At 38.4% G+C, this 21,938-nt stretch overlaps 1 protein-coding gene across 1 annotated transcript in view; it reads right to left on the reverse strand.

The window, feature by feature from the left end:
- Positions 1 to 21,938, reverse strand: part of COL25A1 (collagen type XXV alpha 1 chain) — a 298,445-nt gene that overhangs the window by 137,354 nt on the left and 139,153 nt on the right. Inside the window, exons 3-4 of the mRNA XM_030947161.1 lie at positions 9,450 to 9,494; positions 7,357 to 7,364 (exon numbers count right to left, since the gene is read on the reverse strand). Of these exons, the coding sequence (XP_030803021.1) occupies positions 7,357 to 7,364; positions 9,450 to 9,494 (53 nt within the window). The remainder of the gene's footprint in view (positions 1 to 7,356; positions 7,365 to 9,449; positions 9,495 to 21,938) is intronic.

Here is a 21,938-nt window from a genome sequence, read left to right on the forward strand (position 1 = left end):
TTGTAAGTTGCTAATAAATGTGTTCTGATGTGTAGCTTCGCTCCTGTGACACAGAATTAACAGCAACTGTCATTTTAAGAGGTCTCAAAATTTTCTGCTAGAATCATCTTTTATAATTAACTTCAATCACTGTGAAAATATTGGCATACAAAAAATTAAACTAACAAGTTGCAATATATATTATTTATAGAACCAAAGGTCATAAAACCCCATTATTATATGAATGTGACTGATGTGATTACAAAGGCCACAGGCAGTACTTAGCCATGCAGATTTAGAGATCCTCCCACAATTTCTAACAAGAACTGGAAGTTTATTTTCTGAATAGTATCATGTGTCCTCAGCTACACTATGTTTATAAAACTTAATCACATTTTTACAACCTTCCTCTGGTTCTCATGGCACAGAAATATTACAAAGTTAACCTGCATGGCAGCAGGTTTAACACTGCACTTGTTTAACCTGAAGCATCTATCTGGGAACAGTGTTGAGGTTTATTGAGGATACTGTTATTCTATGTGGTTCCAAACAAAGAAATCTGTATACCCAGGTATCTTTTAAGATGGACAGCTGACCACTCGTGTCTCTTTCCACTCCCTAAGAACAAGCAAGGAAGAAAGGAGTCAGGCAAATGGATCAACTGATCATCTCATGTTTCCTAAGGCAATCCTCTCTGTTGTGACTGAGTACAAGGATAAAGCATATAAACTGAGAAAACACATACTAACATCACAGTACAAAGAAGCTGTTGGAGACTCTGTATGTTTTGAATTTTCTGTTTCATTTAAAAGGAAAAAAAAAAGTAAAACCTGAAATAGTTATCAGTGTTTCACTACCAAACCTGAAATTTGTTGGAAAAGTTTTGCTGCCATATGCCTAAGAGTTACTTTGGGCAAATGCCAGAAATAAAAGGTGGTCTGTGAAGACACCTGTTAAGAAAGAAAAAAAATTGCTGTGAAGTGGAAAATTTCTATAGGATCACCAAGCCAAATGCCCAGGGTAAGGTCAGTAATTGAGATAGCTGCTCCTTGAGGTAAGACATTTATATTTTTGTACAATTCTGAAAAAGATGAGATCTGACCAGCTATTAGAAATACAACTGTTGCAAAAATCCTTAACATTGCCACAGGCTATGTTTAATCACAGATGAAAAATGTACAATCTTTGCTCATTTCTTCTCTTTTGATTATTTCAATTCTATTTGTTTTACAGCAACTAAGTTGCCATTGTATCTGAGATTGAAAAACTTGCAGTTGGATGAGATTAATTTTATGTATATCCAGAGACATTGCTACTTATTACACGTTTGCCTAGGAAGCCCCAATCGCTAACTGGAGACACAGAAGAAAACAAAATATGAAGCACCAGCAAAGACAAAGCAACATAGCAGGACAAAAAAAAAAGCCTTTTACCAATTTCTCATAAAAATGGTTTTCAAGAGACCCTACCAGGTCTATTTCTTCTAACTCAAATTCCCTTCAGTGTTCTACCTGGAATTCTCTTTGCCTTTTGTGATATAGGAACAGAAAATTAGGTGACGAAAAATCAGAAACATAACAGCACCTGAAATTCCTTACAGATCAGTATAACAGCTTTTCTTATGGTATATTGGTGCAAGTTTTTATGGGTGCAAAAATCAGAAGTGTGATGACAAAGACATTTTGTAATCTAGAAGGAATTATGTCAGACTAAAGAATAATTCCAATTTTCTATCTGCAGTCCTAAGCTTTTCCCCTTTGTTATCTTGAGGCAAGTCTTTTGAGAGCTAGGAATATTTAAAATTAATTGACAGGTGAAATTTCAAAGACCTACATTTCAGGTTTTATCAAGTGATGATATTTGACACTTACAGAAGAATAATCTCCAATTTAGACACTTTTTTTACTTCAGGAGAGGAATCTGTCTATATTTCTTGAAGATGAAACAAGGATGTTAGAAGAAATAGGATTTAATCAAGGCACATGGTCACCTGGAGCAGCCATGACCCTCCATGGCTCCTGAAAATCTTGTAAATGCATAAAGTGCTCTGCAGACTGACTGTCATGGAGAGATGAAGGAGAAATTGCCACATTTCTCTGTTTATGGAGAAATGCTCTGTGGGTATTTCCATATTCTGAAACTTAATTCTGAAGAAGTGAAGCTTTACCACCATACATGTGGCAACTTCCAGCATGGTTTGCTTGGATGTTAAGCTTGATCTTGCCCAGCTTGGGAGAAGTGGTAGGGAAAAAAATTCTGTTTACTTCAATTTTTCAATGGAAAACAGTAAAAATCTGCTACCCACTTAACCTAGAAATGTACAAAACTCCACGGTTTGTTTATTTGGCCTCCTCACTGCATTTACAAGACAATGTTTTTTTAGTGGCTGGGTAATTTTGGGGTAGAGGGTTTGGTGGGGTTTTCTTTAGGGGATGTGTGTGTGTACTTTTTTCCAAGTTCTAGCACTATTTACAAAGCAACACTGTCATACAAACTGCTTGCAAAAGCTGCCTGTCATCTGATTCTCCAATGTTTGTGCACTCTTCCCTCTTTTATTTGAGTAGATGTGATAGTCTATTTTAATTTTAAACTCAAGCTGAAATAGTCACAACTCTGAATTTGGTCACTGTCTGTTATACAGAGCTTGTAATGAGGAAAAGAAGGAGTTGTACCAGTGTACACTTCTTTAGTATTATTGGTGCCTTAAATAATAACTAGTTAATGTGGTTTGATAAACCCCTTAATAACTGTGTTACTCATTAGCAGTAAACCCCTTGTTTTATTGATTTTTGATGCTGTATCTTCCTGGGAACTTAGACTTCTGACTGTAATTCCTTTCACTGTTAAAATTATTCTTAAAGTATCTTTAAGACCTAGAATGAACACATCGAAAGAAAACGTAAGCCTTGGAGAAAACAGCCACTTGATTTTGTGAGAGCTACACCAGGTTTAGGTTACATGTGGCAGATATACCTCATTATCCTCACAGTCTATCCCATAAAATCCAATACAGATCTAAGCAAAAAGGCTTCTACAAGGCAGATTAGCAAAAAGGAGCTAAATAAGACTCTGGAGAAATAACTTAGACCACTCATAGCCTTCTAATAGACCTCTACAGGGCTGTAAAAGTACTTTTAAAGTACATGGCACTTGCAGTTACATATTTCCCATTCAAAGCAGGAGTGTATGACTGTGACTGAAACGACTGAAACATTCAGCCACACAACAGCTTTCAGGAAGCAAAGCCAAATTTTATACCCAGTAATTTTCAAGCAGGAAGAAGCAGCACTCAGTGAAGTGCTAAGCACTACTGACAGCTCACATCACACATGAGGAGAAATGCATTCAGACTAAGTTTGCCCATAACAACACCATTAGACACAGCAATTCCAATACCATGGCTCTGAAGTACCTTCACTGTTTTCAGATCCCACAACAAATCTCTTCAAGAAAACAACTTCTACTCACCTACACAGATCAATCACTGTAAGAAAAATTGGAATGTGAACTCAGAAACCTGATAATGGTTTTAGTACATCCAAGCAGGTTTCTTGATACTGATGATCAGTTCCTCACCAGCTGACTTCCAACTCCTTGTAATTGTAAAGATGGACACTGGATGATGATCCATGGGTGACACCACTCTGGAATTCCAGAGTCTGTCCAGGTAAAAGCATTGAAATAGACTGCATCAAATGAAATGTTGTCAGCAGGTCAAGAGAGGTGATTTTCTCTCTCTGCTCCACTCTTGTGGGACCCCATCTGGACTACTGTGTCCATCTCTGGGGCCTACAGTGTCAGAAAACACATGGACCTGTTGGAGCAAGTCCAGGGGACCATAGAGATGATGAAAGGGATGGAGCAGCTCTTCTACATAGACAGGCTGAGAAAGTTGGGGTTGTTCAGAAAAAGCTCCAGAAAGATTTTACTGCAGCCTTTCAATACTGAAAGGAGCCCTGAAAAAAGCTGTGGAGAAATATACTTTTTTTTACCAAGGTCTGTAGTGACAGGACAAGGGGTAATGACTTTAAACTAAAAGAAAGTTTATACTGGATTTAAGAAATCATTTTTATGTTATGAGAGTGATAAAATACTGGAACAGATTGTCCAGAGAAGCTATGGATGACTCATCCCTAGAAGTGTTCTCAATCCCTCTAAATGTACAAGGCCAGGCTGGATAGATTTGAGCAACCTGGTCTAGTGGAAGGTGTCCCTGCCCATGGCAGAGTGATAGGAACCAAATGATCCAATAATTTCCTTTCTCACCCAAACCATTTTGAGAGTCTGTGATTCTAGAAAATTCTCCTCTAACTGCAGGTGCTCAAGGCATACAATTTATATTTTACCAATGGAAACATTTTTAAAATGCACTGAAAAATTACATATATTTTGTCTGAAAAATAGAGGCAAATCAGTCTGTGAGGGCCCTTTAAGCTACACTATCAAGTGCTATAAATAAGATCATTACTATACTTCAACAGTCACTATGCTGTGCACATATATTATCACATTTAGTTACTTGGTTTCTAATAGCCGTGTGACAGCAGGCATATACTTCTTTCAATGAATGGGACACTGCAGACAGTTTGCCTGACTACTCAAAAGAAATGTATTATTAATAGATTTTAGAAAGATGCATTATTTCATATATTTTTTCAAGCAATAAATCCTAAAGATATGAATGAAACTGACAGAAAAATGAATTGTATCCATTATCAAAAATTACTCTGTGATAGTCACTGCAGCCAATTGCTAGGACCTCTGCCATAACTCTTTACCTTGCTCAAAATGCATTGAACAATGCAGTCAAGTGAAACAGGAGAGAATTAAAAGAAGGGATTCAGAGGTTCCATAAGGACTCAGAGGTTCCATATGGCAACACTACAGCTTTCTAATATGGAAAATTGAGATGCAGTATCTTAGCAAGTTTTTTAATTAATTAATTATGAATTTTGTGTGCAAGAATGAAGAAACTCAACACAAAATATGTACAACATCAAACAATCAGTGCATCTCATTTATGCATTGTAAATAGTCTGGTTCTTTTTGGAAACTTCTCACAAGCTCTTTATTTTGCTTTGTTTTTAAAGGAAAATCCTGCATTTTCCAGACTTCTGAGAAACAAAAACAAAAACAAAACAAAACAAAAAAAAATGTCCTTGTGACGGTAATAAAGAGAAACCAAAATATACCAACAGGATTTCAGAGTAACCATAAATTGCTATCATAAATATATGATGAGTTACCGGATAGCCATTTCGCCCTGGTGGACCCTGGTTGAATGAGATGAAATGGTATGACACATTAACAACACAGTCATGACATATGACATAACAAACATGCAGAGTACATTACCAGGAAATTATAATTTGTGTATTGCTTGACATTTTTGCATGTGATGATATTTCAAACCAAGAAATATGAGTTGAGTACTACACAGTGAAGAAATGAGGCTTTGGCAATGGAAATTATGTGTTTCAACTTATATAAACCCTATGATTAAAAAGTTACTGGCTACTTCTTATGACCAGTGAAATTCTGGTTTTTTATGAAGAGAATTTTCCATGTAAACTGATGGGCAATATGTAGTTAATTTAAAAAAAAAAGGTTTAGTGCTAAGGCAATAATGTCTTAGATTCCACTAGAACATAGATGGCAAAGAAGAAATCTGAGATTGCTGTAGAAGATCACAAAAATATTCAAAATCCCCAGCCTCTGACTGCTATTACATGTGCCACTCAGTAATGTACAAGGAAAATAGAGCAACTGTGGCAGCCTTCGAAAGAACAACATACACCTAATTCTCCAATTTAATGCGGGATATGCAAATATTTGATATTTTAAATGAAAACTGTTACCACAGTCTCCCAGGTGAAAACAATACTTAAGTTCACAACAGTTGCCCCTAGCCAGTGTCTATGCAAATAGAAATGAATTACGAAGGGAAACTACACTTTTTTACCCCTTGTAACAACCTAAACCATTGCTGCCTGTCAGCAAAATGAAGTTTGGTAGCTTTCAAATATGAAACTTGGAATTTGAAGTCACTACTTCTTAAAATTATTCCGTTTTGGAACCTATTTCAGGTTTGCGCTAATATTGCCAAGATTACAACTTATTTTGGGGGAACTTTTTGCTTGTCTGTGTTTTTTTAATGTACCTATACTGAAACAGTGGGGAGCTAAAGTCAGAGACATTCTTAATGAGGCATACAGTGAACTCTTGCCACATTGCCTTGGTACAGGAAAATAGCTTGTATCATTATTTATGTTTGCTCTTTGTGTTTCACAGGAGGACTGCAAAAGAAATTGGGGAAAACAGTGTTTCTTGCAAATAAACAGCACCTTTATGCATTAAGCCTGGCTTTTCATTTATGGCTTGTTAAATGAATTTGTTACTATGAATTGTTGAGTACATGGTCAAAGTCTTAAAACGGAAGTAATATCATGACTCAATATATGCAGTTTACAGTAAAATCTTTAGGTCACAGCAGGAATTCAACACATTAATTAAATATCCTTAAACATGCATGTATCCTGGAATAGACAGATGATGGGGACTTGAAAATATTGTAGAAATATTGTATCTATTAAGGAAAAAAACATAGAAGCCTTCTAACTGTAAAAGAAACACTATTTTAACAGTCACATTCCTACACCCTATGAGGCACATGGATGGCATGACTGATACAAAAGGTTTGAGACATATGTGTTTAGTCCTGTCTTTCAAGTCAGACTTTTTATGTACTCTGGGAATATATAAAAAAGCAAACAGAAGACACACAAAAAACCCAAGCAAAACCAAAACAACCTGAAATCCTCAGAAGAGAGAAAACGCTTTCTCGCAGGAAGAATTAGCACAAGATTCTACTGACTTACTAAATGAAATAGCACTATTTAATAATAATTTTACACAAGCACTTATTTGCTTCAGTAGCAATTACAGTGAAATGAGCTGGACAGCCTCCATGCCTCTAAAGAACAGGGAGCTTGTACCCTAAAACTTTGTGATAAATGCAGAGGAAGTTACTACCCAGCAAAACTGGCCAGGTCCGGCCTTAGTGAGATATGAAACTCACACATTTTCATACTTCAGTAAAATATTTGTTATGAAGTCACAGGCAAAATGAGCATAACATACTTACATGGAGTTGTGAATCCAAGTGGCAATCTGAAGCGCTGAACATAAAGCTTTATTGGTTTAGAGACTCTTTTCTTAACGAACTTTCTGATTAAATTATTCAGCTCCAAGATACTGTGCATGTATAAATATCAAAATTCCCTCTTGAGTATACATTTTATCATGCTGATAACTTAACAGGATCTAACAGATTTCTGCCTGATTCTGGAAGAACCAATAATGTATCACTGTACTTACAGGAGGTCCTGTGGGGTGGGGGAGAGGGGGAAAAAGGGTAAAAAAAAGAGAAAAAAGAACACGTAAGCTTATGAAGTTACTGAAGAAAGACACACACAGTCAAGCACAAGGCCTTGGGATTGTCAGTGAGCAGCACTGGTAATACAGGGCACACATTCTCCCACCTAAGTAATCTTGTGCTTTGGTAGTGCTCTGAAACTCGTAAATATGACTACTGCCTAAATGCATGCACTTACCTTGACAAATCTTCAATTACAGTCATGCAAGCTTATGAAAGTTGCTTCTCCACTTATTTCCATGCAATTTCATGCCAGTCCAAAAATACCAGCCATGGATACAATTAATTTTGTCAGGCTCCACATAAAGCACATGTAACCACACCAGCAGTTTCAGTAAACCACACAGTGAGCACTGGATCAGAGTTTGGCTGCGGAATTGCACAAAGTACCCTTGGCATTTAACCTGGGCATCTTGTCAAGAATACACGTACCAGCATCTTCCAGACTTCCAACTCTGCCTGTGAGGGGAGGTTTCAGTGGCCACCTGACAGTGCTGAACTTTATTTTCATCACCTTCCTCTCTCAAGGCACACATATAAAATGCTCCCCATTAAAATGTCACACTTCGTGAAGTGATATTTGCACATTTTTTCAATTATTTAGACCTCAAAGACTTTTGTGTAGCAGTTCTTGGAAACATTATCAAAGGGCCACAAATCAAATCTACTATTTCAGTCTTATTAAGGTGAGCAGCTGCAGCTCCCAAATCAATGGCATTTCATTAAGCTTTTATGCCTCTCTCTAATTTCTGAATAAAGTGAAGTGCAAAAGGAGTATAAAACAGCAGCAGCTGTACTTTGAGATTGCTTTTAATACTGACAGGCATTTGGTTTTAACAATGCAACTTTTATTGTTCAGCAACTAAGGTTATTTCTTTATTCTGGCAAACAAACAGCATTTTAAGGTGCAGGTCTGTTTTTAAATGAGAGATCAGTTTCCTTTATTAATAGTTTACCATGTGTTTATTTGAGATTTAAAATGAATCAATGAGAATCCCACAAAGTAATTTCCGGGATCATTTGTAATTCAATCTTGAACCACAGAATTTCCCTCTGTATCATAGCCTCTTTCTCTGAAGTAGATACCAAGACAGCACCGAATGGAAACACAACGGTGATTTGTATCAACTTTTGGCAGGGCTTGGTTTTAGTTCTGTGATTCAGGAAGATATGCAAATAGTTTTTAAGAGCCAGATAAATTACCATTTACCTAGATAAGAAAGGCTATAGAAGATTTACAAAGATCAAGTTGATTGAAAGACTTTCCTAGCTGGCAGATTAGACAAGACAACCAAGGAGAATAGAAATGCTCATTTTCTACTGCATTGCCTCCAGAAAGTTCACCTTGATGAAAAACTCAATCCCACAAGGTAATTGATTCAATTCCTCTGAATGTCAACAGCAAGAGGTGCTCAGCATCTCATAACTTTGCCTCAAATGAAATTTCAGGCTACACACCAGCAGCAGGTTTCTATCAACAGCAACCTGCCTGGTATAGGGTAACGAACCAACAAATGTTTTTCTTATTTCTGTTAGAACTTAACTGCTCATTTCTATAAAACAACTTCTCTCATAGAGAGTAGTCTACTTATCACATTATGCCCCTGATTATCAACATTCTCGACACAAGAAATTTTACTTCCTTTGTTATTTCCTTATAAAATTGTTCTCCTCCAGCCAAAGGAGCCTGATGTAACACTGACACAGTATTCCAACTACTGACTTATGTGGAGTTATTCTAACTTGTGCATGTGTGAGAACACCCCTGAAGGGTTTGACACTTACAGACCTGTTACCACAGGCACTGCGTCAACCATTATGAAGTGTGCGTGCAAATTAAGGGTGCCCAAGACTAGAGAAATATCTGGAAGGCCACCAGATACATGCCAAGGGTCACAACATTTTACCAGAGAAGTTTCAGATTTTTTTTTCAGAGCACACATGCAGTACAACTAAAAATCAAGGCATGCTGGGTATGCATCCTCACAAAAACAGAAATCAAATGACAACAGAACTTATGAAATTAAAAACTTACCAGTCTCTCCTCTTCTTCCCCGCTTACCTCTTTTACCTGGAGGACCTAAAAAGAAGACGGTGGATAGTAACTTTTCCCCTTGAAATTACATGTAGAATATAATTTGTTTGGATGTAAGGGCATTAGACTCATCTACTACATGATGTTCAGAGACTTTGGCTGAGCAGGGGTAGAAGATAACCCAAATAAGATTCAGGAAGTTTGTAATAAATTTGACAGCTATGGTACTCACTACAGGCTCCCTGAAAAAAGGCTGGCAGAAACTTTAAAGGTCATCCAGTTCATCCCTCTTTTTCAAGGAAAAAGTTAACCACATCTATAGTTTTACTGCAACTTCCACAGGCTTTTTTCCCTCCAATATTTCACTGTTCTGACAAGTGGAACATTTTTCTTTATGGCCAACTCACTGCACTGAAGCCCATCAATTCTTGTGCTTTCCACCATGAACCCTATAGAATAAATTGTTCCTCTTCTTCTCTCAAAAACGTCATTGTATTCCTCAGAATTGCTGCACCCTTCCTTCAGTCATCCTAAACCAAATATATTGCGGGACATTAAGTTTTATTAACTTATTCCTGTATTAAGCCAAAAGATTAGTATTTATTTGTAAGAGTAAATCCTCTGGAATTTGCTTTCAGCCTCTATCTGCAAAAATGCAATAGATGAAGAAATCATCACCTGGCTTGCCATCCCCCAAACATTTAACAACAATGTATGCATTGCCAGGCCCAGTGTATGGTGCTTTGCCTCCAGTTTATACTTGCTTATTTATCAGACAACACAATGGCTTAGTTGCTGCATGCTTTCTGCTGAGAAGTCTTTACTTCTCGTTGTACTTTCTCCACAAATACATAATATAACCTGCTTCTGCTGTCACCTCTGAAATAAAAAAAAAAAAAAAGGAAAAATCCTTTTTGTCCTTCATTTCTGCCTTCAATATCTTTTTCCAAAAACTGCAGATCTCAGATGTCAGACTGCAGACACTTTCCCTCCTCTACTTGGTAACCTTGACATACTGTTCCTCAAAGTGCCAGGAGAGCACACTTGCACTTCTCCATGTACAGCTTGGAGGAGAAGCAGCAGCTGTGGCAGTGACACAAGTCCTGAAACTTGGCTGCTCTGAACAGAGAGCCACAGGTGGGACTCTCAGAGCTGCAGAAGAGAGGCGAGCGCACGGGTGGAATTTCCAGAAGCAGCTAGGCGTGCAGGAGCACAAGTACCTCTGCTGTGGCTGGGTCTCACCGTTTGTAATGGATATGAGATGCACAGGTGGCTTTGTGCAAATGGCCTGCTACTTTAAACTTTACAAAACATCTGAAGCATTATGCCATAGCTTTTAAATAGATTTGCATTACATATTTGCAGCAATCTGGCTTAGAAGACTAAGATGCTGAAAAGCAGCATTAGTGAAACAATTTCAAGACACATATGAAACAGTCTTAGTTCTCCAGGTGAATAAAATACTATTGCTTTCTTTAAAAAGAGAGGGGGGAGAAGAGAACAGAAAGAGAAGGGAGAAAAAGGAGGAGGAGAAAGGAGGAGAGAGAAAATAGAAAAGTAGCTCTTGTCTTGAATGTAGAGAGAGCATTATATTATCAGAGCATTATAAATTTGACTAAAATCCTTCTTGCCTGTTCCAATAATTACAGTAATGACATGAGGCAACAGAAGTTTAAGACAACAATATCATACAAGGCAGGAATGGCATGGGATATTCAGAATCAGTAGCATGAATACTTTGGCACCATGAAAAATAGCGAAAGTGTAATTTAAGTATGGGAGAATCTTGCAACTTCCTCCTGCAAGGGATATCTAGAGAAACTTCTTACACAGGGAATAGAATGTTACAGACACTGTAAGTTTCTGTATTTCACCTCCTTCTTCCTCCCCCCACAAGACCAAAACTTCTCAGAGTCCCCCTGCATGCACACAGCCCTGCAGAGGCTCTCTGTGGAGATTTCCTGGGCTGGATCCAAGCTCACAACACAGACGTAGAGCAATTTGGACTCAACACGAACATGGATGTGCAGGAGAAGCTTAGAATGCTCTTCTCCAGGTAATCACATGTCATTGTGCATATAGCAATAATATTCTCCTAAACAGAGTGGTGATATTTTATTTTATTAAAATTCAACTGTGCTATAGGTGTGCACACACACACAAACAGGTCTACTACCAGATTTGCTTTTGAGAAAGGAACAGCACTTGGAAACTAAAAATTTTGGCTACATACCAGCAAAACACATTAAAGTCACTAAGAGAAAATCCTGAAGGTCACTTCAAGCTATGAATTTTAGGAAGGAATGAAATCTGTCCAGGAAACCAGAATTTCATAGAGCACTCTGTTCCTAGTTTAGCTGTATACAAGGACAGCAAAAAACCAGCTCCAGTTTAGCTCTTTCCTTTGTCATCAAATGCTGATCCCTTCTAAGAAATTATTCTAAGATTATTAGATTTAAACATGTGAATCATCAGAAAAATTACCATTATTATTATGTTTCCAAAGTAACCACACTGCTGAGGTTAGGAGACTTACTCTGCACTTAGACCAATATTAATGAAACAATTCCACTGTCCCTGACCATAAGACCAGCAGTATTTCAAGGCCACTGAGTGACAGGTATCTCTTCTCTCTCTCATCAAAACTTTTTTGATTTGCGCACTATTCAAGTCTGTCAAGGAAGTGGCATTTGCAAAACTCTAATTAATTGTGAGATGAGAGATGAATCTTGCAAACTTTTTTCATTTTGATAACCATTTGAGGAAATAATTTCTGTATATTTATCTATTTACTTACTTTTTATGAATACAAATGAATTAATTTTAAACTGTTTGCCACAGATGGTTTCAATTCACAGAAAACTAACTCTGAAATTTATGGTCATTGCTAGATGACCTACTGCTTCAGAAAGTACACAAGCTTTCATGTTTTCCGGAACAGGCTGCTTTCTCTAAATCTCAACTGCTAACACATTATCTGTAGCTGCAAGAGTTTCAAGCTATCAAAAACCATGGGCATTTTTCTATAAATACTAATTTTCCATCTGTCTATAATTTTATAACTTTGTACTAATTGGAGGATTTGGTGGAGACTCATCACAGCAGAAGGAGAAGTGAAAAAAGCTGTATTATGGACAATGTCAGCTTACATCAAGTCAACAGATTTTTACAGCTTGCACAAAACACTCAACATGACACAACTACTCTGAACTTTCCTGCCTGGGGTAAAAAAAAAGTCTCTTCAAGAGTATCAGTAATGTCTATGCTGAACTGAATTTATTCCAGATTATTTTAAGAGTATTTTGTTTTAAAATATATTTTCATATTAAAAATATAAATATTAGGAAGAAAAATTGTAATTTGAATCTCAGCGGAGTGAGTTGGGTTAATAAACACTAATGATATTGAGCAATAAGCAAAAGCTTGTTTATAGTAGCCAACTTTGGCTAAATACTGTTTTTCCAGGATCACTACATTTACTTACCTGTAGGGAGTTAGAATAAAAGGCCAGACCACCTGGTTTTCATTTTCAACCTAATTTAGTCGAATTATAACTGAAATTATATTATTATATCTGAAAAAATATCTGAAATTATTTTATTCTTCCAAAAGCATTTATGAAACGAATCCTTGTCAACAGAAAATTTAGAATTTTTTTTCCATTAAATTTAAAAAAAAATAATGCCACTGCTATTTCATATTTATGATGAAAATTTTGGAATTGAAAGAAACTAAAAGCTAATTGAAACTAAAAGTTGATTATTTGTCTAAATTTATTTTCTCAAGCACAACACTTTTTGAGTCAGCCACTCCAAAAGTAGCTTTTACCTACAATAAGACTCTGTCAAACAAACAAAAAACCACCACAAATAAAAAAACCCTCCCACACTGCACAAAATGGACAAAACCACCCATACTCCTTAAATTTATTGATATATCTACAGCAAAAAAATTCTACATTTCAGAAACAGCAGACAGAAAAAAAAAAAAACCAACTAAAAACCCACCACATTTGGTGGGTGAAACATAGAGTTCCTCTATCAGCACCTGCCAAGAACATCAAATGCTTGGCCATTTGGTCACCAGCTGATCTAGAATGTCAAGTTTCTCCTAATTTTAGAAAGAATTATAGTGGCATTATCAAATCAAAAGAAACATCTTTGGTTTTTACAACCTTCAGAAGCTTATTTAAGCTCTTACTTCCACTGCCACTGCAAGTAAGAGCTACACCAAACCAGCCTAAGAATAACACAAGAGTTCAGAACGCTGTTCCCTCTTTTACTGATGCCCAGCACATCATTCATATGGGGTTTCACACATACACGTAGCTACTGTTAAAGATAACAAGTATTCCACATGCACATGAGAAGAAGACTATTTTCCTTGCTATTTCAAAGGACATCCCATTTCACATAAAGGTCACAGCAATGCAGGATTTTTGCCTGTCAAGTCAGAAAAATGAATTAACACAACTACATTCTCAGAATAAATCCTGAGCGACTTTGCTGAAGGTAGTAGACCTACTTCAGTATTATCAGTCATGAAACTGTCAGCCGTGCCAAAATCATCTGGATTAAAATATCCAGCAATCAGCTGAACTATACCAACCAAACCATCCTTTCTGACTCAACTCTAACACTGGTAAAATAACTGCTATTGGTTGCATTTCAAGTTCCATCACTCCAAGCTGTAAATGGATCCAACTCTTTCCTTTCCGCTTCCAAAGTACAACCTAGCTGTCATCATTTTATCCCACTTCACATTTCTGCCTGTCAAAGTGACTCAGGAAGGAGTAGGGCACTGAAGGGAGCCAACCCCTCACTGCTCATTGGGAGAGTCTCCCCAGCAAACTGGCATCCCTGCCTCACAGCTGTGGGAGCACCAGCTCTGCAGGTAGGGAGCAGAGCAGAACGCCAGCTGCTGAGCCTGACACCTCCCCCTGTGAAATACACGTGCCACAAGCAGTGTGGTGGCTCCCGGTAATGCTGTCTGAGTGCCCCATCCTGCCAGCCTCCACCTGCCAGGATGGTCACCACCTCCAGCAAACAGCACCGAAACATCTCAGTGGGCAGAGCACACACCCAGTGGATGTCTGTCTGGGCAACCTGAGATTCAACAGACACACCTGTGGTCCCTTCTCACAGCATTACCATCAATGGGAAGATTTTTATCTCCAAGGCTGAGCATTTTCATATAAGCTCTCCATGGATCTATTCCAGGCTACTTCATCAGCCTTTTCTGCTCTCCCCTCTTTTCTCAGCTTTTTTAACTCATGTAAAACTTGGACTCCTCTTTCCTCACACTCTGCATAACCACTCCACCTGACATGTCAGTCTTCTTTGTACCTTAGTCTCTCTGTGACAGCCTGCCTGAACTTCCTACCTCATAAAATTACCTACCCCATTTGGAGTCCTGGCTGGATAAATAACATCCATTGTTTCACACACAGTACATCATCTATTTGGCTCACCGTGAAGTATCACTGCATTGCACGGCTTGGATACATGTCAGCAACTATTATGCAACTTGGCTGAGGAAATGTCAAAATGGAGTCTGTCTGATCCCCACAGCAAAGCAATCTGACTGCCCTAAGTCAGATTTGTACCATTTCTGTACATGCTAAGTACCACCTGATTAGAGACATCTAGCATAACGTAATTTCACCAGTACCAGATGCCACTGAGGAAGCATCCCATTATCGTCACCTGCAAAATAGCCAGACCTGCCCTCCCACACACACACACATATATACACATATATTTTCACAGAATCATAGAAAGGTTGGACTTGAAAGGAACCTTAAAGATCATCTGGTTCCAACACCACTGCCATGGGCAGGAATGCCACACAGTAAATCAGGTGCTCAGAGCCCCATTCAACCTGGTCTTGAACACTGCGACAGAAGTAGCATCTGCAGCTTCTCTGGGTAAGCTGTTCCACCCAGTCTTCTCCAGGCTGGACAATCCCACTTTTCTCAGCCTGTCCTCTCAGGAGAGGGTTTCCAGCCCTCTGACCATCTTGGTGGCCTCTTCTGGACTCACCCCAAGAGATCCATATCCTTATGCTGGGGAGCTCAGTGCTGGCCACAGAATACTCTTCTGGCCTTGCTTCTCATGATGCAGCTCAGGATGCAGTTGGCTTTCTGGGCTGCGAGTGCACACTGTTAGTTCATGTCCAGCTTGTCATCCACCAGAATCCCAAAGTTCTTCTCCACAGGGCTGCTCTCAATGAGTTCTTCTCCCGGTCTCGACTCATGTCTGGGATTGCCCTGACCCAGATGCAGCATTCTGCCCTTGGACTTGCTGAACCCCATGTGGTTCTCACGGGCCCACTTCTACAGCTTGTCCATGTCCCCCTGGATGGCATCCTGTCCTTCTGTTGTGTCTGCTGCACTGCTCAGTTCGTGTCATCTACAAACTTGCTGAGGGTGCTCTCCATCTTGCCGTCTATGCCACTGACAGAGATATTAAAGAGCACCAGTTCCAAGAGGGAACTGTGAGGGACACTGCTCATCACCAGGGGTTTTCTATCTCACCTGTAAATCCAAGGATGCTTTCCTTCTATAACAGCTACAGTTGACGGTTCACAGTAATCCTGGGTTTTGAGCACTCCCTAAACACCACACAACTTCCACTTCTCTCTTCCTCCAGCTGCACTCCTCACAGCTACAGTTTTCTGGCATGAATGTGTTACACCTGTTTGGTTCTTTTCAGATTCAGGCTCTGGAGTGTCTGAAGCCATGATTTCCCTGACAACCCCTTAGATGATTCTTGGGCTTGAAGCTGCCTGAGAACTTTGTGAATGCTTCTGGCTCTGCTCCCTGGGGCTAGATGCTTGAGTTCTTAATGGATATTCCCCTTTAGGTGCTCTGCTGGCTACCAGTTCCCATCCCAACCTGAAGTCTAAGTTCATTAAACACTACATAAAATAGCAGGTGCATGTACCTTCTCTTAAAGCCATATTATAAAGTGGGTTATCTGCTTTCTACAGATACCACGCATGACCTTATTAACACAGGTAAGAGGTATGAGAGCAAGTTGTTCTTTCTACAAATCCTCCCCTCACCATTTTTTCTCTGCATTTTTATGGTATGGTGATTTTCATGCTCTGTAGGGACAGCAAAAGTGGAGCCACTGGTTTCCCTAAGAGAGCTACAGCATATTTTGCATTTAACTTTATCCCTATGTGTGACAACATTTGGCCATGTCCTTGGCTACATCTGTAGTTTTAGGAGTGCCTTCACTGACCTAATCATACATACATCAAAACTTTCTGAATTACAGAAATCTCACAGAGTGTTACAGTCACAAAATCCAATCATATTGTCATTTTCTCTCTTTCTTTTTTGTTCAATAGTAGAAGGAGTGGGGTAAGAAACACTGCTGCTTTCGTGAGCTCATTTTAGGAAGAATTAACAATGCAGAAAGAATAGGTTCTTGAACTTTGCTTTTTTACAGGTTACTGCATCACCACAGAGCTGTGGCAGAACACAAATAACTAATGATAATTAAAATACTGTCAGAGGTGAAGATTCACATTTATAAGGCAACCAATGAAATTACGCATGTCAGATCCCAGCATTTGTATCCAGATATAATTATGATCTATTTTGCCTAAGTAGTCTGAAATTGATCCCAGTAGCCTGAGCTGGAACAGTTTGATGGTTCTTACAGACTAAATTTTATTGTTAAGGCTGTTAAACTATTTTAATGAACATGTAACACTCCAAGCACACATGGTCATCTTGCAAACACAGAAATAGCTGCTATCACCTGGCTGACAAATATTGCTGAGGGACAGCTGAACCGTGTAGGGATAGCTATTCTATACTAGCAAGGCATGACAGTATTATCATTTCAACTAGCCATTCCATTGTATTATTATCATACCATATCAATAGTTGGCCCTATGATGCAAAAAGCATATGTCATATTGAGAAAAACTATTTAAGCTTCATTTAACTTTTTCAGATAATAATGTGGATGAAATAAGAAATAAGGTGTCAGAATTAAATTACTCTTCAGCCTCAACAGAATTTGAATTAACTTTAGAAAGAAATTTAGATGCTTTTTGAGGACACACAGCCAGCCAGATGGTAAAGTAACCACACAGTACAATCGCAGTCATATAAAAGCAAAAGCCACAGAATTAGAAGTCCTTAAAAGCTAATCCTCCATCCATCTTTAAGGAAGTCATGTTATATCTCAATGTCAAAGTTCTGCCATCAGGAAAATAACTACAACAAATGATAAAAAATAATTAGAACAAAACAAAGCACATTATCTTTCTCAAATGCAGTGCTTTGGAAGCAATAGGGCTCAAGTTGAGAGTCAAATTGCAATCCCCAAGAACAAGTCATTCTTTCCCTACTATTTACAGAGTAACACCAGCTACAGATGAGGACGGAGAAGGGCTGCAGCATTCCAGGTTGTGTAGCTGTGAAATGAGGACTTCTCCATGGCAGTCAGTACCTCCTTCAATCCCAGTGAATGGCAGCTACCTTTCCATGCAGTAGCAGGGAGCAGCCATCCATCCTGGCTGTGGATTCAATGCTACTTGTGTTTCTGAGTGAGTTTTCATCTAAACCTTTCATGGCCTTGCAAGTGCATGGGAGACTTTGGTCATCCCCTTCTCTGAAGGCACACTCTAACCTGAGGAAACCCATGGCCTCAAAGCTTCCTCAACCAACTAAACACCTCTCCCACATCACAGCAGTATGGTCATAGGCTTAAATGTGTGGGCCACACAAGACCTGAAATCCCCACACCACGGTAGACTTAAAAAGGCTTTTGCTATTTCCTCACAAGTCTTGCACAAATTTATTCCTTCTGCTGTAACTTCCCACCACATTCCTCATGTCCTTTTCCCTTCACATTTCATCAATCTGATTTTGTTTGCTTGTTTTGCTCTTTTTTTTGCATTCTTCTTCTCAGCTGCCAGGCCCAGTACAGCAGCAAGCTAGGTGCAACAGCTGGACAAAAGTCCTGCTCAAGCACCCACACCAGGATGAGACACACTCTCGGTACTCTTGGTAGATGAAACACAGGCTGCTAGTTTTGCTTTGGAATAGTTGGGATAGCTCGCCTCAGTGCAAACATGGGATATGGTTTAGCATATGAAAAGAATAATTTTTCCAAGGCTTCTAACTTTGTGAAAGCTAGGTTGCCATCTTTTAACCACACATGGCAACAGAAGAAGGTCACACAGACCTGATATCAGCCAAGGTTAAATCCAGTCTTTCACTCCAAATTACAGCTATGTGAGACTTAATTGACAAAGAAGAGGTAAAGCCAGAATATGTTTCCTTTAGCTTTCATTCTTAAACATCTGGTCCTGCTTGCAACGAAAAAACAACAGACTGCAGTTGCTTTTTGGCAAAAAGGTAAGCCACTGAAAACCCAGTCTCACAATGAGAAGGAAGAGACAATGCTAACATGTCAGGTCCTCACAACCCTGATCACAATTGGTGATGTCATTTTCACTGGCAGTAATGAAAACAAAATTATCTAAGGATCACAACTTAGATTACTCTGAATGTTCATCATAAAACAGGAGTTTTGCTAGAATTTTTAACAAGTACAGATTTTAATTAATAGAAGTGTTTTGAAATTACTATGATCTCTTTCAGTTTCAGTGCATTTGTAAAACTCAAGATATTTTTATAAGGTATCCAACTTTTCCATGAATTCTGATTTTTCTTCTCAGGTCAACAGCACACCTAAAATCTAAAGTATTACCACGAAAAAGTAAAATTCCCATCACATAATTTATCATATCAGTTTCATATTATTCTAAAAAGTTTCTCCTGCAAAGTCACTGAGTAACCTTTTCAGGTTTTTGAAGATGAAGAACAACAACATCAACACTGTATTCATTTAAAACTGTACAACACAAATGAAACCAATTTTTAGCATCCTGGACTATCTCCACTTACAATGTGGAGTCCAGGTGTCTCCTCTTACTGCAGATTTGATCCGCATGCTTAACTTTTAAGCCATGATTGACAAGAGTTCGTGATTATGATGACAGATTAAAGTGTTCATTGAATTCAGAGGGTTTTTATTTCAGTTGTGACAGTAGTGTACTGGGAGACAATGAAACACAATATCACAGGATTAAAGGCAGCATATAACTAGTCAGGCACTGGTACTGCAATCATCTTGGTCTCACACACATGCTGATCACCCATTTAAACATAAAACTCTACCCTGAGCACTGCATATTCCTTTCAAAGTCTTACTCATGTGCCTCCTCTCATTTCTAACATAATAAATACATCATCTGACGAGGAGCTTAGTGACACAGCTGCACAAGTTAGTTCTAATTACAAAAAATAATAAGTGGCTTTAAAAGGTTCAATAAGTCTCTATTGCATAACAGGAGCAAAGCAGCACAATTATTGCTTACAAGCAAAAGTAAAGACATAAATAAAAACTGTGCTAGGATTGCCTTACTCCCAAACTACAAATGTCAGCTTCTCCTGTATAATCTTTAAAAAAAATCCCTTTCTTGATGCACCATTCACCTATAGAAGGGGAAAACAACAAACTGCAGACAAATGCTTCCAAATATTTTGCCTGAATTAACACAGGAGGTACACAATTGAAAAAGACAAAAAATTATAAAGAGGAAACCATATATTTACTTTGGTCTACATCCTACATCTGCCTGTGAACTTAGGCAGTGATACAGGCTTTGGTTTCCAAGGAGATTATTCAACCTGACAGACACTAGTAAAATATTTTTATTATCCCGGGCTACATCCTGCTCCTTAGTCTTGATTATTTCCAATAGCAAACTTACCCCCAAAAAAACCTTCAAAGAAAGGGCAATATCCCATGCTTTAAACACACTCATGAGACAACATTCATGAAATATAGCAGCTTGTCTTTCATTCACTGGACATTACTTCAGGTTGAGATGTGAGTGCAGTGCATAATGACAATAAAAGAAGACTCCAGCAGATGCCAAAACAACCAGAACTTGGATTATTCTTGCTGCGCAGGTCTCTTTCATAATTTAAGAGGATAATCAAGGGAAGTTGTACTACATCAGGCTCAGAGTAAAGATTAAAGAATTAATGCATAAAAGTCTTTCATACCACTGCAGTGACCTATTTCATTACATTTTTTTCAATGGTTTTTAAGTTTCAAAAATGTTCTGATACAAACGTAAATCCTAATACACATCCCACATATGGAGAACTTGCAGAAAGGAGCACAAGACAATGGATGCTCTCAGCTGCTTCTCTGTGACCAGCTGTATCTACGGTAGCTTGGAAACCATCCAATGCTGTAACTTTGTCAGCCAACTGTAACCCCATGTTGAACTTAAAGAACTTAATCCACTCTATTATTGCCTTTTCACAGGTGGAACCTGTGCCCTTTTCTTTTACCAAGATCCTCCCCGTGACATAATAAGAGACACCAAAAATCAAATGACTGTCCATATTAATTTATATAGCTCATCCTTTACCCGTACAAAGAAAATGAACTAGCAGCATAAATAAGCAAAAAAAAATCCATCTCAAGCAAAGCAAATGGAGTTGAGCTATCATTTTAGACTGCCAGACACAAAAATATACACTCAGAATCAAGCACACACACAGAAGAGCTTTCTACTTCATACGCAATTCCAGAGGGCCTTATCAGCTTTGACTGAGGCAAATCTTCCCCTGAAGCTGTGGGGCTTTTACTTGGACAAGTGCTGAATTTGAAAGAAGCATCTTGAGATTTGGCAGAGTTTCAAGCAAAAAGCATGTCATGGATATTCTTCATAATATATTGCAAAACTAACCATCTTCTAACATGTAATAGTTTACATATGCGGCTCTGTAAATAAGATAATAAATAACACACCAGTTACACATAACTCACTATTTATGAAGGAAGATTAGGTGCAAAATTTACTCACAGTATTTTCAGAAAGTAAAAGAAAGACATTAACAAAGTTTTTACATACCTACTACTAGCATGGAGTAAAAGCTGGGACTGAAGTCAATAAAGTTAATCAAATTATAGATAGCAGCATATTTTTCTAAATTGCATCCATGCATGAGTGGGGATGAGTATAAGCCAGTTGCAAAGGAAACATCTCTCACTGCAAAACAGGGCAATCTGCTCTTGTTCGTCTATGTACAAAACACAACTGCAGCCTTCCACCACCAGCTAGTCGCAGCAACATTGGGAATGAAATGACAGTAACGCATGACAAGCTTGGAAACAATGCGATCGTGGCTTTTTACCTACAAGTCAAGCTGCAACAAGTCTGACATGTGCAAAACTATTGAAAATCTGGCTCTCAGCATCACAACTGAACCTTCAGGGAGATGACCATAATGGAAGGCTGTTCCTTTCACAGATGTTTGAGCAAGAGTTACAGTCTTAACCTGCCCAGATGCGACGTATGCAATGTGTCACAAAAGGAATAAACTACTTTTTACAAACATCTTTCTTAGTGAAACTGGACAGCATGACTTAACACAGCCTT

The sequence above is a fragment of the Camarhynchus parvulus genome, chromosome 4 (genome assembly GCF_901933205.1).
Source record: "Camarhynchus parvulus chromosome 4, STF_HiC, whole genome shotgun sequence".
Lineage (NCBI taxonomy): Eukaryota > Metazoa > Chordata > Aves > Passeriformes > Thraupidae > Camarhynchus > Camarhynchus parvulus.